Source organism: Battus philenor, unplaced genomic scaffold (assembly GCF_028537555.1).
Source record: "Battus philenor isolate CCGP_79_NKW_IND1 unplaced genomic scaffold, ilBatPhil1.0.hap1 SCAF_5, whole genome shotgun sequence".
NCBI classification, from domain to species: Eukaryota; Metazoa; Arthropoda; class Insecta; order Lepidoptera; family Papilionidae; genus Battus; species Battus philenor.
The window spans coordinates 10,206,945-10,225,859 of record NW_027181715.1 but is presented as its reverse complement, the minus strand read 5'-3'; the positions used below and the strand labels follow the sequence as shown (position 1 = coordinate 10,225,859).

The 18,915-nt window shown below is 33.6% G+C and overlaps 1 protein-coding gene across 7 annotated transcripts in view; it reads left to right on the top strand.

Moving 5' to 3' along the window:
- Nucleotides 1–18,915, top strand: part of mtd (mustard) — a 124,665-nt gene that overhangs the window by 45,661 nt on the left and 60,089 nt on the right. For 5 of the 7 annotated variants that reach the window (XM_068772871.1, XM_068772874.1, XM_068772873.1 and 2 more), the window contains exon 2: nt 5,319–6,007. The exons of the other annotated variants lie outside the window; for them this stretch is intronic. In XM_068772871.1, the coding sequence (XP_068628972.1) occupies nt 5,463–6,007 (545 nt within the window). In that variant the 5' untranslated portion in view covers nt 5,319–5,462. The remainder of the gene's footprint in view (nt 1–5,318; nt 6,008–18,915) is intronic. 7 annotated transcript variants of the gene reach the window in all.

Here is an 18,915-nt window from a genome sequence, read left to right as displayed (position 1 = left end):
TGATTATCTAAGAAGTTAACGGAATTTTTAAAACTTCAATGAATTCAGGCGTTAATGAATAATGTTTTAAAAATTTTTTTTGAATAATGTTTTAAATTTATTTCCTCATGACAAGTTTGTTTCTCTGTTCAGTTCGAAAATACAAGAGTCTCTCATATTTTTTTATCAATGATCATATTTTACTTGAAGTTAACTTTTGGTTAAGAAATTGTTAAGGCGTTTTCAATGTGTTAGTAATAGATAAATTAACATAATTATCATTGTCATCATCATCTCAGACGTATATAGTCCATTCCTGGCCTTTGCTATAGATTGCCAGAAGCATCGGTTAGAAGCGTCCTGAATCCAGTGTTTTCGAACGACCTTCACAAGGTCGTCTGTCTACCTTGAGTGTGGACATCCTACAAAGCGCTTACTGGCCGGTGATGTCCACTCCAAAACCTCATAGTCGCAATCTATTGTGTGGCCTCTGTCAACTGCCACTACTTTCGCCTGTCTCCGGATCTCCTCATTCCGAGTGTAGCTCTCTCCATAGCTTGTTAAGCGATTCTTGTTATATAAACTTTTAAGATGTATTACTTGATAATTCACAGATATATTACGCACAAGATAGTACATCAAGACCACCCGCTAATTAGTAAAACGCTTTTTAAGTGCTTTCGTTAAGGCATGCGATCGCTGGTTAGAGGAGCTAATTTAAATTTTAGGGTAAAAATATGAATTAACATGTAATTTTAAATTAATGTAGGTGTCCGTAACACAGGTAGCGGCTCATTAGCATACTGAAGCAGCTTTGCATTTACGGGTAACTGAGCGTGCCCTATCACACTTGGGTAATTACCGCGGGGCGCGCACTGTCAGACGTTGCTTGTCAATAAATGTTGCTCCACATTTGAATACCGGCCCGGTGTAAAAATTCTTCTGGACCACTTTTTAAACGTTACGTGTACAGTCCGTTATGTTTATATAACAAAAAACTTTATTGGATTAAAATTTTATTTATTATAATGACTTTTGTTACGTAATTAAATTTATTAATAGTTAAATACCCCAAAGTACTTGCATTGACTTGATAGGCTGACACTAGCTCCATTTGTCGATAATATGTAATTCTGTATTGGATGGCAGTATGCTCACGTGACGTAAATAATACTGATACCAAATTTTCAATATAAGGCACAATAATCCTTAGTCCCGGAGACAAAGGTTTTTAACGCCGAGCTCTTAAACAGTGACGTTAACTTAATGGCACACGAAAAGCTTCGGATTACGATGTTTCTCGCGGAAGTTAAAAGCGTCACGTTTTAGCAACGGTTTTGTTCTCCAAATGCTTTGACTCGAAACTCAACTGTGATCACGACTTGTTTTGTGAATCTTTACATTCGTAACGAAACAACAAACACTATTTGAAAAGCATTTTCTTCTTATTTCTTTAGTTGCAGTGCGACATTGAACGAGCAGTTTCCCAGCTTTTTAATTGCTATAATTATGTAGGTTGCCTTAGATGTCTTACCAACACTCACCTTTTAAGATGTATCTTTTTTTGCACGCAATTCACTTACGGTTGTGCGATTTATAACCTTGGCCTACTTTGGTGCAATAGCACGTAAACACATTAAGTCTTGATTAAACTTAACATTAAAATAGAGCAAATGTTCCTTATGTAAATAATTTGCATGGACTTAATCTCATCGGTACATACGTTGTATTACATGTGCCAAAAAGAATAAAAAATTAATGTCGTAGGATTATAAACTGTTATGTTAGATCCTGTTGTTGCTTTCGATATCCTGATGAACTGTTTAAAAAGGCGTATCAACAAAGGCATTAAAGTGCGCCAGTTCATCGGCAGCCGCTGGAATTAACGGTGTTGCCATTTTAATAATATGCCGTACACGCTCAATGAATGACAATTAATAAATACAATTGTGCGATGACCTTGGTGGCGTGTCGGACGCTACGGCTGATTGTTATTCTCTAGTTATTTCACTGCACATGCAAGTACACATGCTCATGGGAGCAAACTGAACGCATAGCAATTTTTAATTGGAATGCAATAAATATCGAGCTTGTCCGAAAGCCGACGTCAGTGCAGCTATAAGTCGATAGACCGATAATGAAATGGAACTTAACAATCCAGGTTGACTGCGGTTTATTTATAAAAGTACGCTACAACTTTCCCCGCGACGCTCAAGTCGCTGACGCCTATGCAGTTACGAAAGCTGCATTCGCTTATACGGCATCGGCGCTTGGCGCTGTGATTTCTTTATAGACGATTTTCACATTGTTACATTTCTTCGGTATGACATTTCTATTGATGGAGTCGCTATTTCTAATTCCTTAACTGACCAGACGCTGCAAATGTTCTCTTACTCATCGCACTTTTCTTTTGTACGGGCGTGGTATAGCGAGAAAAACAATAATTTTGTTTTTATTTAAGATTACGATCTATTGATATCCAAACATGGTATTTATTAAATATCCAGAATCATCAATTTATTTCGAATTAATAAATAAATAAACTAACGAGTTAATAAACAAAATTTGAATGCATAAAAGTAACTTGTACTTTTAATTCTACGAGTATTTCTAATAACATATGGACGCAATACCAGTTAGTTTTAATTTAATTTAGATGCTGTTATTCTATTAAGGTACTACCTTGTGCGCGAAGTCGCAGGCAGCGCAAGACCGGTCATTGCGACGCACTTTGGTGGACGTACTTGCCCTGCAGTGGGCTTCTATGGGCCGATATGACGATGATGTATAAATACTTTGTGCTAATGTGAGAGTATTGTGGGTTAAATTCTTTCATACCATCAAGTCCAAGTTCCATAAAGTCTTTCAATTTACTAGGCATATGTGTTGTATATTACAATATTTTAATACTTTGTAATAAATTAGAATTTAGTTAATCATGCGGCATGGGTTTAGGTTTGTATAGCTATTTTTTTACTTTAACGAAATATTTATTTTAATTTTTTAATTTATACTTTACCATGAGTTGCTAGTAGTTCTTTATTATTCGAAAGGCGGAGTAGGTAAGAATAATCGCAGCCTGTATCCACCGTCAAGCAACAGGCATATATTCTAGTTTACGGAAACATTTTGTTCAATGCAAAATTAAAAAAACAAAACCTTTAATGCAACGGGGATTATGGGTGATCCAGAGAATCCACATTATGATGGTAAATATTTATAAAACATAATTAAGAAGTATTTACAATAAACCGACATTCAGTAAAATACCTTTAATTACAAAATTAAATTATTTTGACAAACTTTCCTCGTTAAAACAGGTGCGACTCGTTTAATGTTGTCGAAATTTTTTTCATTTACTTGTGAAATATGGGCGTGTTTTGTTGTCGGTTGAGTTTTTAATTAACATAAAAAATGAAAGATAATAATTTCACTAGGCACTTATCCGATGACCGGACGGAAGTTGATCGGATAATATTAAATTAAGGACGAATGCCTGACTACGGCTCGTTAATATCACTAGCGGCATTGTGAATATGATTAAAATATTAAACTTGCAGAAAACCTTGTGAATTAACGGCTTAAGTCGCACAAATTCACAAATTGATTTATTAGATAGCGGCACCACTTCACTTAATTTTTTAAATAGGATATTTGTTACAAAGAAATATACGTAACTGTTACACTGATATAACTAATTCTCAACGTTTTAAGGACATTAATTGTTTTGTAATTATTCCTTGTACATTAATGATAAATTATACAAAATAATAACTTTTTATATAATTATCTTTATTCCTATTACAAATGATAATTTTTTTTCAATTTTCTTCTTAAATATTGTATAATGAATTAAAAAAAAAAATTATGAAAATTTAAATTTTACTTTATTTACTTGGTAAACAATATTTGTTTACTGACCTTTTAAGATATTTCTGTCGTATTTATTCCTTTTATACTTCATTGGACATTATATTTTTCAAAGGATACGTCTTGACTAATTTTTATATTGTTATTATCTTATTTCTTCTAGCTACCTGGTAATCGCAATTGATTAAGGCCTTTAATTAATTGATATTGTAAAAAAAATACTTTATTTAACCTTAAATATCTTCGTGTGCGTTTTATCTGCAATAAGATTTTTGCTACGTCCAGATTCTGTATCCGTTTTGATAATTTACAAATAGCTTTAAATCTTCTAGTACTTTCGATTCATTGCAGGCATCATTCGGTTTTCCCGTACATCGTCGGGCGTGGGTGTGTTTCGATTTTTTTTTTATGTGTAGCGGCTACTTGCCATCATGTTCACCAAAAAATATTCGTTTCCTCTTCTTTTATATCTAAATTTATGTAAAAGTTGTATAATTATTAAAACCAACACTCGGCAGCTTGACAAACACGCGAGCAGTTATATTTTTATATTAATATTAGATTTTTGTATCTAAGAGATGCAAGTTATATAAAAATTATACAGACAAAAAACTATGTACTGTAACAGTCCTTCCTCGAAAAGCAAAACATATTAAATTCTTCAATTATTTATTTAAAAAAAATCTTTATGTAAATTATCTGGACACTTACTAGTTAAAACAATACCTTCTTGAGTTATTCTAAAACTCTCTAACAAAATACAATAGTAGTTTGTGTATGTTTTGAAATGCATTGTCTTTAATATTATCATAATTAACAAGTTTCGAAAGTATTTATTAATAGTTTTGCATTCATGTTACACGTAGCGAGCACATTTGTATTTAGTATTTACGAATGCGTAAACTGTAATAATATTTATAAAAACACTCACTTGCCAAAACGTTTATATTGTGAAGTTTCAACTTGTGTAGGTATGCGTGACGCATTTTTGAGGAAACACGGAGAGTTGCAAAACAGGTTACATGGCGTACCTTGTGTCTAAATTTATTTTGATTAGAAGTTCTTTGCTTAAGTTTACTTAGCATTATTATGATAACATTTAATACAATTCACTGGTAAGCACCTGCAAAACGAATTTAATACATAAATTTAACTTTTTACGTTAATGTCTATTCTCTATTTAACTTTGCGTTTTAATACAGGTTACGACAGCTTAGAACTGGCATAAACTTACGGTTTAATTAAATGAATAAATAAGAAGACTTTAGAAATTTCTAAGAAATATCCAATGTAACCTACAAATATTAAATGCATAGGGTGCAAATATCTTTACATCTTAATGTAAATAACTTACAACCGTTACTTACTCTTTGTATTACAAAATGAAGAAGGATATAAAATACTTCTCGCGATTGCCACACAAATGCGTAGGGATTCCGTTTTTTCAGTTTTGATTTATTACCTTACAGGATTCGAAGCTAATTTAAAAATAAACTGACAAAGTGGTTACTAGTAAATTTTAAATAATGTCTAAAAAAATGGCATTGACATCCACAGTTGACTTACGTGAGTGAAGTGTTCAAGTGCACGTTGTGCGTGTCGAAAGTTAAACGATGAGCGGAGAGCCCACGTTAATGGAGTCGCCGGTGCCGCTGGCGTTGGCCAGGCTGCAGACGCGGCCGAGCCGGATACCGCGCGGCCTACGCGCCCACCGGCCCAGCCTCACGCTGGCCAGCTTGCAGGAGGCTGCTGACGAAACTCCGAGACGTTACAGCGATGAACCATTCACACCGGATACCGATGACGATGAAGCCTTTTACGATCCAATACAAAGCAAACCCAACAAGCCCGCGTCCAATGGGCGAAGAGCCTCCGAGGCTGCGTTTGCTGAACGATACAGAAAACTGAACGATTTTGACGGCCCGCCGCCTGAAATACCCCGTCGAGCGTCCCTGGCCGTTCCCGTCGGCGACGGCTTCGGACCCAGTGACAAAGGAAGAAGACGATCATGGGCAGCGAAGCTGCAACTTGAACGTAAGAAGAGACGGAAATCTGGCGGCAACGACACCGATGAGGAGATCGACCCTCCAGTTTACATAAGGCAAAAGAGGCCCTCATGGTGGAACGTCTTTGTTCCTGATAATATGCTGAAAAATAGGTAATTTAACATATTTAATACTTTCTTGTACCTTTGACAATAAAATGTGTGGAATTTTTGCTTTATTCTAATTCAGCTTGATTTTATTCCTCGCGTGACTTTATGACAACGCGAACGGTGTAACTCATGAATTGTAAATCAGTAAGCTACCACGGGTAGATCTTTTAAGGCAGTGTTTAAATACCTCTCTGTGCGCATGTATGGGATTTAAATGGAAATATATGTGTGGTGCACCATGACACCAGTGTTCCTTGACCCAGTGCCCTAAGTGCAATCGTTAATGTTATATCAGCACAGTTTTCTAGAGTTCGGGTTTAATTCAAAAATTAGGCTTTAGTATTATTAACTGAAATTACGTCGTAATTCTAAATAATAGTGATATTTATCAAGAGAGGTCTGAGAAAAAAATGTGTTATAGATTTGAATCCGGCATTCAATAATTAGGGAGAAACTTCTATCAAGAGAGAAATAAATATTATAGCTGTAGTTAGCGTCGTCGAAACGCTTATAATAAACGAATAGAACGCATATAATTTTCAAACAGTTACACCGTACTTTACCTTCCGAACTCAGCTCTTTAGGGTAAAACGGCTACTAGAGGTGTATTTACTCTTTTCTTCCATACTTACCCTTTTCATATTTCACCAGGATATTTGTAAGAAAAAATTGTCTCATAAATCTGTTTCACTTTGTAATTTTGTCGATGTTAAACGATCAAAAACAATATTTGCATATCAGTTTGTAACGTGTTACATTATTTATTAATACCACGTTAGGTAACAGCATTGCTGGTTTAATTAAAACGAAACGTTACAGATACTCCGGTGTGTTATGTAGACTAGAAATTAATATTCGTATTAAACACTCGAGTGCACTTTGCATTGTAATCCTTATATCGTGAGTTATAAATAAAAGTGGAGCGGTGACAAATTCCACGTAGCGGGGTCCTGGCATTTGTTTATATGGCTTTTTATATCTAATTAATAAAAACTGTCTAATATATTTATAACGTTATAGAGGAAACCTGTCATAGATGATATCTATGCCGTTATGTAAAATTGGAGGAATTAAGACTTTTTTTTTTCGATTAATAATTTTCTAATCGATGTTTTGATTATTCAGACAGTAAGGAAATATAACTTTCAACTGACTTGATTTTTTCACATATAACATATTATATATTGTTATTTCTCGAAAAAATTTAGTAAATAACTTAATAATAGTTAAATAAACATGAAAATTAAATGTAGCCAATATTCGTACAATAGCTAGATTTATCAAAGTTTATGTGAGCAAAGGTTGGATCTATTTGCATGAGAGACAAATATTATATTTGTGTCTAGTTGTGGATCACTGTGTAAATCAAGAAGGATTACTGCTAATCGTTTATTTTTAGCGCTTTCATTAGAAGCTATAGTTGTTCACGATTTCTTTACAGCGTCGTCGATCGAACGTGCGTAGCTTTTTAACGGCTGATTATGTTATGTGCGAAACATACCATTTTCACCTTGAATCGATTGCTGTCTTTTTTCTGGTTAGATCTTATCTCGCAAGTTTATATAAGTCAATGTTGAAATGATCTTTATTTTAAGTATTGAAATGAACTTTCTTTGCAGGTCTGTATCTTTCTTAATTGCAAAAAGTCGGTATTAAGACGTACACTTGAATCCTTGTTCCGGGTAGTACTTCTGTTTGTTTATTGTTAATGACGTGGAATGAAAAGTGCGAAGACTTCACGTATCGCTTTTACGTACGTGCCTTCGTCCTCGTGTCGCATTCGTAAGTTGGCTCTTGAGTATTGCGTGTATAAAATTACTCATTTTAATGCAGTTATCGCTTTGTCATCGGCAGCTTATACCGTGATATAGTGGTTTCTGAAGTTCTTATAAAATTTAATACGTCCAGTCATCGTCCTTTGAATCTCGGAATGATGAAATATTAACAAGTAGGAAATACATTTATGCATTGTATATCAAAACACGTTGTAGGTTCATTAGCATAGACCTCCAGCGGCTGCCCACTCGTAAAACACAGTTCCGCAATTTTTTTTTAAATACAAATCGTAAAATAGGTGCAGTGATAGCTAGCAGGGATTGAGATGTGCAATCGTAGGTTGCGTATTCAGTTTCCGGGATGCAGCATTCATAATTCACACTTTGTGCATTAATTATATAGGATAACCACTGCTCACCAAGAAGTTTGCAGCAGCGTCTTCTGTGTACCATAATACCACGCTGCGATCACTAATCCGCCTTCAAACCATGGCGATTAAGGTATATTCCCCATATCCCATATTTGGAGAAGGGCTATGGATCTTGCAGTGGGCGTGTATAGGCTAAAATGATGACAATAACTGCGCCTTCGCAGCAAGTGTGAAGTGACTAGTGTCGCATTGGAATGAAATTTTGATTTAATTTCCTTGCAACAAAGCACGCGTTTTGTAGGGTGTCATCATTGCAAGTCTATGTACCAGTATACCCGATGGTGAAAATAGAAAGTGGCAACAATATCAAATTGTTAATTACGAGGCGAAATGTTTTCATCACACGTCGCGTGACCTCCACATGAGCTTCCGCAATCGTACGTTCACCTTTGTTTCTCTGTGCTACAGGCCAGCTACCTCTTGCTTTGCATCGGCCTTACACCTATAATGATATTCAAGAATCTATAATCTTCTTCTTCGACATTTAATGAAAAATATAGTAAGAAAATCCATCCTGATATTAGTTAGTGAAATTCCAAAGGGCGATACTGTAGCGACAATACATTATTAGGTAATAAAAGTTATTAAGACTTAAATTTAAACATTTTTATTGTTTTATTTATAATGAAGTAACAATCGCATCCAAAGTTTTAAATGAAAAAAAAAAACATTCATACTCTTAAACTTTAAATCATAAATTATGTAACATAGAGTAATAATTTTTTTTTTCTTTATAACATTTATTCTATTTACATTTACGCATATGTTATTGAAAAGTACATACACACATAGTACAATATATCTTAATTGATTTCTGCGGTGTACAGTAGACGCAGTAAATTAAAAAAAATCAAATTAAATGATTTTGCTGTATTAGGTGCCTGTCAAAAAATGCGAAATACTATTTATTTAATTTCTATAATGTAACTAAGAGAATCTCACGTAGTTCAAGTTCAAGTTCTTATTGTACGTGGACAGATATGACACCGATAGCTATTTTTTGGTAAGTGAAGGGATAATCCTATTAAATTAAATAAGTAAACGTACTTAGTGTAGTGACATTCACCAAGGCCAAATCGCACAAAGAATACAAATGCTGTTAGTCACGTTTTTCTATAGAAAAAATACTCTGCTTTAGACCGGTTTATTAGATAGAAAATTGGATTAATAGCATTCATTCATCATGTTTGATGTTAAATGTAAAATTTATGTATTATATATGTCCATTTTTAACACGACGCTTTTATAACTGCATTCTTTTAATACTATACGACTTTCACTATTTTAAAGCCATTGCTGTATACGTTATCTACATTTTTACGTTGTAAATCTAGATTATATATAAGAAAATGTAACATTTAATGGATTTACATTTTCAAGGCCGGTCATCGTGACATCTTTCTGGCAGGCCTGTGCCTTGCAGTGGCTATGTCTATGTCTAACGGCTAACATGGTGATGATGATAATAATAACAAAAAGGACGTGGACTTAAGTTTTCCACCAAATATTATTATATTAAAATTGGCACATCCCTATCGATTGGTGCAGCTAATAAATCTTATTTTAATAGTCGTCGTTGGCAGACAGTGATAATTTTTTGGATTCGGTCCGGCTTGGCGCGACTGCGCGTGGGCAGCCGACTTCCAGATCGACGGATCTTGTTTGTATTCCGACTGAAAGCAAAGTCGTAATGGTCATGACAGCGTCCACATTTTCGCCAGTAAACAGGAAAACGTTTCAGTTAATTAAGATTGGTTTCTTCGTTTTCATTCGCCTTTACTGCCAATTTTTTATAGTATTATCTTTTCTTACTCCACAAATGTTTCTTTATTTTGTAAATGATGGCGTAAACCTTTATTTATACGTAACGTTTTGAATTCATTCGAACAAAAATATTCGTTTCTTTCCGCATAGTTTACGGCGGGACCGATCAACTTCGTATATTTTATGAAATACAAACTTGTTAAGTATGCCCTGCCCATTTTTGTTTTTATATCCTTCATTAAGTGATGCATAATTTATTACAATAATTGTAGCAAGTTAAAAAAGTTGAAGAAATTTAAATATACAAAGGTTAAATAAATTATAGGCTGTAAATATTTTTTCGAATCTAAAAGCCACTAAAACTATTTAAATTCCTTAAATGAAAATTAAACTAGTACCAAAATGGTTACAATAATTGTTGAATATTAAATTAAAATCACTTTATTTCGAACAGATCGTATTGATTTTAAATAAGGTCGGTAATGTGATTTACTGATGATATCAAACGAGATATTTATGTGTCAGGGGTGTGCCAAAGATTACTTTTGTTTATGTCAATAAAAACATTTTTGTTTTTGCATTTGGCAACTAGCCAGTTTGTACATGTGATATCTAATATATATCTCATTGTCAGTTATTGGATAATGGATGTATGCAAATACATTAACTTGTCATTCCAACGAGTTCTCTAGGAATGTCTATAGTTTTATAAATACCTGTACTACTTTTGTTGTAAATGTAAACAGTTATAAGAATAGAATTATGTATTAGTAGGCTCTTCGGAGCAATTTACTGGTCTTAGTCCTATCCATTACTATGCGCACCAACAATGCGTGGGCTAACTGATGAGGAACAAAAATTGTGGGCTGCCGTTACTATCATACTTGATTAATAATAGAAATTGAACTAACTATAATTTTTTTTACATATAATCACTACATTTGCAATATTCCCTGAAGCCAACGTCCCGAGCCAGCAGAGCAATCCCCTACTAACCCTCCAGACTGCTTTAACCCTTGTCATTGGTCACCATTTTGGCGAATTTCTCAAAGTACTGCATATTTCTCAGAAGTGCCTTTTTAATTAACGAGTTATACTATTTTTTTCTATTTTTTACCATTTTTTCATTTATTGGTTGTAAAATTTACATATATGTAAAAATCAAATGTCATTTAAGGGTTATTTTTATTAAGTTTCCAATATATTATTTTTTTCATTATTTGTTTGTGCAATATTTTATGGTTATTCAAATCACTATAACTCAGTTACACAAGCAGTCTCAAAGCCCGTTAATATGCTGGTAAAATACCCGCCCTTAAAGCATAAAAATATAACGACTATTAGAGCCACCAAGCCAAAAGCCTCCATTGTTCCGCGATAAGGCTGCTCTTTCTTCCTAACAGATTAAACGTTATATTTCGTACTGGATTACTTTAATCGCTACAGGTATTTTTTACCGATATTGGACTTCTGATTGTGATCGTGAATTCGGATTCCATTCCTCTATTAAGTCTAATATACTTCATGAAATGACCATACTAGGATAGTTTTGAGTGGTTGTATTTTTACCATAGATATGAATCTCTCTCGATATTTTACGCTTTGTTTTCACATAGTTTCAAATATTTTTAACACAGACTTAACGTTTTTATACATATATAAACTTAAAGCGTCAAACAGGATGACTAGTAAGCATGAATTGTTTGAAACGAAATCATATAATAAAATAAAATTCGAAATATCTTTGTTCGCGAAGGCATTTACATGCACTTTTGAATCGTCAAATATTTTAACATTAAAATAAAAGACCAAGATAATAAACCAACAAAATGATGAAATCATTTATTTTTGGTAGAATTGAAAATTAAATAAATAAACATAAGAAGGGAGAATGGCGATAGAAATTATCAATATTTAAGCCATATCTACCACTTGACATAAGCCTGCTCCATAGGTGCAAATAAATAGTTGTAATTACTATTTCATAAATGAAAAAATCATGCTTTTACTTGTATTTTTTCCAATGCGAGTATTTATTGCATGTAATTATGAAATGGAGTTAAAATCACTTTTAGTCACAAGCCTGAACTGAAAAGAAATGCATAACAAAGCAATTAGCCAAACAATAGCGGGGGAAGTGTTGTCTAAAGTTGATAAACGATCAACGTTCAGCTGCACAAAGACTCTCATCTACCTAAACGAATTTTAATTAAATTTTTGTTAAAATGTTTTTTATAGTGGAATACTATTCAATTTTTATAATTAAATTTGTCTCGAGCTTTTGTGGCTTCTTAAGGCATATTAACTAACGTAACGCTCTCTTAATTACAAAGTCAAAGACAGTCGTCTAAAAATACTGACGTCCATCCGATTGCTTATATCAGATAATTTTCTTAAACCTTGAAGTAATAATAGCCTTATGGTTTCTAGTGTAATCTATGAATCCTTATCAATTTTCAACAATCTAATCAGACGTGAATTATTTGCAATTTTATATAATATTAATACCAATACTCTAACATACCAACGGTATATTTAGGTAGTCTTAACAATAAACGTTGTGTAGAAATAGAAATGGTTCGCAAACCATCACACATATTCTGTAATTCGGTGCTATGATATAAAATTAATATTTAGAATAATAATTTTTTTTGTTTATAATGTACACCATAATTTCTATTTTAAATAAAAAATACCTGTTTGTTTATGAGAGGGGGGAGGGAGGCGCGGGGATATACAACAAATGCATAATTCGATAATGTTAACCAATACATATTGTTAATTTATAGTCTGTCCTTTTGATTTCCGATATGGACAGTCATTAATAAAAACTTGATTATTCGAATGATCATTAATATTCCGAGCCGACAGAAACCTGTTTATAAACAAATCGTTCTAGTCTTTATTGGAGATACAAATAATTTTGTGTTATGCTTTTATGGAAATAGGAAATGTTTGTGTTATTAGGAAATATCCTTCCGAAATGGCGTATGCCGCGTGACCCACATGTGTCACGGCGCTGTGCAAAGTGGACCGACGCAAGGTCGTCGGCATTCATGCACTGGTTACGAAGCGCACGCCCTGTGCACTTTTTAATGCGCGTCCGACGCACTCCTCCTTGTAAGACTTTATTTATAGCTCATGTCCGTCGCGTTACCTGCGCTAACTTTAGACATGTAAAGAAAATAAAACACTCAATCGATGTTTCCAAGAGCCACCATCTGCTTAACCGATCTTTTGGTAAAATTATTTTATGTGCCCACACAGTCTTTTATTTTATGATTTTACAAAAAGGATCTCAGAAAATTGTCCAAAATGCGCCATTGTCAGATTAAAAAAAATGTCACAATACTTTAGTGTTAAGAGTTACTACACTGTAGATATCTTTATAGAAGAAAACGCACTTTAGGAATGATGGGCTCGCCTCCAGACTATTGTTGTTCATTTAATATGTTCTTTCGCCTGTTTTTCTCAGGCCTGACAAATTTCCGAACAGGTGGTAGACTAAATGACGTCAAGGTGTCGTTAACAAGGGATGTAATCCATCGTAAGTTGAATGAGGAATTTTCGAAATTGAATTTATTCATATAATTAGGTTCATTTGCGCTAATGAGTTCCCCGTGTGTCAATTACTTTTATAATTCCCTATAGGTTACCTGACAACACCATATTAAACTGGTAGTCTGGTCGCGGCGTACGTTAGAACCAGTGATTAAATTTTATTTACGCTCAGGTTTTAATAGTGCGTGATGTAACATCCTTATGGGGATTACACTGATTAGTAATATTTTACATTGCGTATGCGAAAACTGAGTTTATTTCTTGTCTGTGTGTATTATATGTTAGATGGATTTCTTTCCTCGTTTAAAGATGGACTGCATTGAATGGAATGTACCACATGACACATCTCGATATAAAGATTGTGATCAAATGATATTTCCGACGAGGAAGATTGCATTAATTAAATGATGCTATTTATAAGCAATACTACTTTATATTTTAGTGATCAAAATACATCTGCTAATATTCATTATTAGATTTAGATTTGATTGTTGAACGTAATAACACAAAGGTGTAAAATCTTTAAAGAGATGAATGGTTTGCTCATCTACTGTCAATTAATGCATGATATCCACTATTCAAAATCAACTGTTTCAAAAATATTAAATAACGTAATGATAATAAATTATTGGCCTTTTCAGAGAAACCATAAATTAATGTAACGTATTTTAGCCTGATCACTTTATTCAGGGTACTTTGGAATAGGTTTAAAAGCTATTTATAAAATTTGCTTTCAAACGTGAAGTTTAAAAATAAATTTATTGCTTCAAACCTGTAGTGCAGACGCGAAAATATGAGTGGATTTTTTAACGCTGTTTCTTTCAAAAATTAAGCTATTTGCTCTATTTGAGATATGACACGTTAGCGACACAAAACGTCCTTGTAAAATGGTTTGAGCTGAGCCAAATAAATATTCCAAGTTTTGAAAAACAGGCAATTGGCAAATGTTATAGACAGTTCTACCAACCTAAGATATTACATGTCTTCCTAATACCCGAGAGTTTTAAATGACAATTTCAATTCAATATATTATCATATTCAATTTCAGTAGTATATACTTATTGATTTGTTATCAAAAATTGTTAGAGTTAGGTGTGGTAGGAATAAAATTTTAATTAAATCGCACCAAAATTAATTTTTAAGTAGTAGTTTTTAAGAAGACTTACATATTTATGTCTTTTGTATCTGTCTTCTGAGTAAACATGACTTATAATATGCAAGTAGATTAATTATAATAATACAACTGCAATTCAAATAATTGTTAATAATATAATAATTTTGTTTAACAATGGGCGCTTGCGTACAGCACACGTAGTCCCTAGGTATTACAGGATAGCTGTCCATTTCCTTTCCATTGTGCCAATTGCGCTCGTTTACGGTCGACACTAAACTAATTGCCGCGCAAGCAATTAACTGCGCACCCTGATGAATGCTTCAGCGTAATACCCATCAATAATGATTATTTTGTAGCGTATTAAATGCAGTCGTGCTGTAGGAGCTAGTGAAAAAGAGTGCTACGTATGTTCCAACAACGTACCATTTTATTTAAATTTTACAAAAAAGGTTTTAATTACGAGTACTCTTACTTGCATCGCAATGTCAAAATCTATAAACATTGTTGACACTGCGTGAAAGTTTAAATAAATAAAAAAAATTCAGATTAACACATGAGGAATTGATTCAAATCAAGACGGTGTTTATTGATGCATGTCAGCCGATAGACACCTATTACAAGGCGTAGGCCTCCAACGAATATCTCCACAACGACCGGCCGCGCGCAGTCCGCATCCATCGTCTTCTCGCGACCTTGACTATGTCATCGGTGCACCTACCCACGCCGCATTTACCGTATACATGAATAAATGTATACAGGAAGAAAATATTTTACAAAATTTAATTTGTAATTTATGAGTTTCGAATACAATTCATCCGATTTAGCTATGTCATTGTCAAGAAATACTGCGTGTTATCTCATATGCATGAGACAGTACGTGATTTTAGTTAAATATTTCAGCGTCTGCAATATTATTTTAGGTCTTACAATGTTTGCTCTGTTCAGACGATATTTACCACGTTATCAAAGAACTTTATATTTGTTTCGATCATGTGAGAACTTACAAATTTATTTTTGTAAAATATACAACAATAGCTTTTGTTTTGTTTTACTTTATCACTTCTGTCTCTCTTGTATTACTGTGACGTTAGTCAATATAAACGTTTTTCTATGATTTTCGGAGAGTTTTTTTTTCGGAGTATGTAAATTTCATTGTCTTAAGTTTTTTGCTTATCCATGTAAACTTTAATCATCTTAATTTTGATCATTAAATTAAATGTTACAGAAAATTATAAAATTGATAATGCACACATAGTATTTCTCGAGTAACGAAATGCGATATAGAAATTAAATGATAATGCTGTGATATAGACATAAGGGTGAAACAAAGAAAATAAGAAATTAGAATATAACAAAATGTGAATTAAAGTGAAGAAATGATTGAATCTAAATTGTAAAGTAGCAATTCAAGAGAAACGGATAAGAGGCAAGATATGAAAGGTGAAGATATGGATAGGAACTGTAGTGTTGGATAAAAGAAGAATGAGTGAGAGATAAGTGTTATATAATGTTATTAAGAAACGACATAAGAGTGAGAAAATAAAAATAAATGATTAAGCAAAACTGTCCCCTGAACCCAAGACAAAGTCGTACGAGATGTCCACAATAGCGAGGGTAATTAAAAAAAAATCTCGAGCTATGGTTTTGGAATGGAGAACACGGACTGGCAAGCGAAGCAGTGGATGTCCACTCAATTCAACCGTGACCTTGTTAACATCATCGTAAAAGGCTGTAGCCAGTCTCGGAAATCTGAGGGGAAGGCCTACGTGAAGCAATAAATGGCCTACCGCTGCAATTATCATGATGATGATTGGAGCTTCTCGGAGTATGTGTTGTGGAGGATTTAACTAAATGGTTCAAAGCCGTTTAGTGGTTAAAAAGATTCATAACCATGCTTACTGTCATCTGGACGAGTTAAATAAAAAAAACAGTTGGTGGTAATAAAACGCGAATACAATAGGCTCATAAAAATAGCACCTTCGAACAACAATACTTTTAATACTTATATGGTGCCTGGATCGCTCAATTCTTTGTGTGCTTCGTACCTCTTGAAGGCCGATATGGTCATTTAGGTCAACTAGTAGTCAACATCGGCGACGTATGATCTGTGTAGCAAAGTTATAATTCGATTACATTTCCATCAAAATAAATTTCACTCGATGGTATTTTAATTCTGCGTATACCTCATTGTTCTTTGTAATGAAACTTAGTAATTGTGGTTACTAGTATGATTTCATACGCTACCTGAGATAATTGTAGAAAAGGTGTTCTTTCATTTATTTTTAATTTTTTTATTGCATTGTTTTAATATATGGGCCCTTTACTTTAAAAGTGGCATAAGTCACTTTGTTTTTAAGTCGTGATGTTTTTTAAAAATGGAAAGATACCGTTCAATCGTATTTAGTGTGGCCATTAACTCTATTTTTTGAAACTAATAGTAATTATGTTCAATAAGAGAATAACGAGTTGGCCAAAATTTGTAATATTTAAAAATAAAGTAAAATTGATATAGACGGAAATTAAAAATTCTTAATATTTAATGGAATCATAAAGCAACGTCAATTGTTATTGTTATTTAATTGATTAAAAACATATCTGTGGTGGTAATAATGAAATATTTACATCGATACTATTAAAACAGATTGCGTCAGCTAGCATTGAATGCGACGTTACTTTGTAGTTGACAGTCAACAACACTTGTAATTACAATTGGTGCTAAAGACAGAATAAAGTAGATCTCGAAGTAGGAGTGCGCGTACAAACAAGTAAAAGGAGTTCATGTATGTTGTAAATCATTAATGTAGAACGTGTTAATAATTACAGCCGTAACGTGGCGGTACGAATTCATAAAACCGGTGCCGCAATATTGAATTACTCACGTCTTATGACATAGATTTATAGCCAGATTAATGTCTACTTAAAGGAAGCGTATCTTTGTATCATTATCATTGAGTGACAGCTGTTGTGATGGTTTTATGGCCGAGCAATCTGCTTTCATAACTCGAACAGATTCGTAATGCAAACAACTTCCACTAGAGAAACATTACTGCAGGTTGGTGGTGTGTTCTACACGTGTTTCTCTTTTGTTTGTTATATCAATACGTTCTTCTTTTTAGATAATCAACTTATTCGCTATTACAGCGTACTAAAACAATTAAAATGTCAGCCGGTAGACGCTCACTGCAAGGCATAGGCCTACCTAAGATTACCATGATGACCAGCCTTGCGCTACCGTATCCACTGACTTCCCGCGATCTTGGCTATTTCGTCGGCCCACCTAGAAAAGTACATTTTCGCGGCGCGTGTAACGGCTTGTGGTCGCCATACGAGAACCTTTCCTCTCCAATGGCCGTCGGTTGCACGAGAAATGCCTACTGCCAATTCTGACGGTAAATTCTACGCACTATGTCGGTGACTCTAGTTCTTTTGCGGTTTCCAATGAACCTGTATATGTAGAGAATATTTGTGTTGACATAGATATAATAAACTTTTGCTAGAGTAAACATTGAGACATGCCGCGATAAAATTGCAGTATACTACCGTAATAATCACAACGGTATACGATTCTTTCTGTGATTCAGAGCATATCCACACCAAATTTACTATATAATTAGGGTAAACATTGCGTCGACTTCGTAATATTCAGTCCGAGTTCATAATAATATTACGTCGTCTTACTCGATCTAAGGTGTGTATGCTCGTAGTGTCACGTATTGACTTTGGATATATCTATTCATGAGTAAACTTATAAGTAGGGAGAGCCGTGAAGACTTTTCCTTTTTGGAATTTTGTTACATTTAAATAAAGTCTTTATAAAAATAATTATAATTGCTATATATAATAATGAAACTATTTACACAAAAAAGTAGGAAAGAATTTAATGCGACGATTTGTTTCAAAAATTTCTAGTTACCATTTAAACACTAAATCATGAAAATCATTTAGGAATACCATTACTTGCATTGGTAGCGTTAATTGAACTTTTTTTTTAATACGTCCTTATATAATATAAGTATAACTATTATTTCTTATTGTATAATATTAATACTCTAAATAATACGTGAGCATTTAAAATGTAAAGTTTGTTTATTTTATGACAACAACAACAATTACAAAAGCGTTTGGCAACAAGTGTACCGCTAAGTAAATGTTAATGGTGGTTTTATTGGCGGCAAAACTGGCAAATTACTGAATTTTAAAATAAACGAGGCCAACATTATTATTTTGAAGTGGGTAAGTTACCTCAGTCTGATATTATCTCCTCAC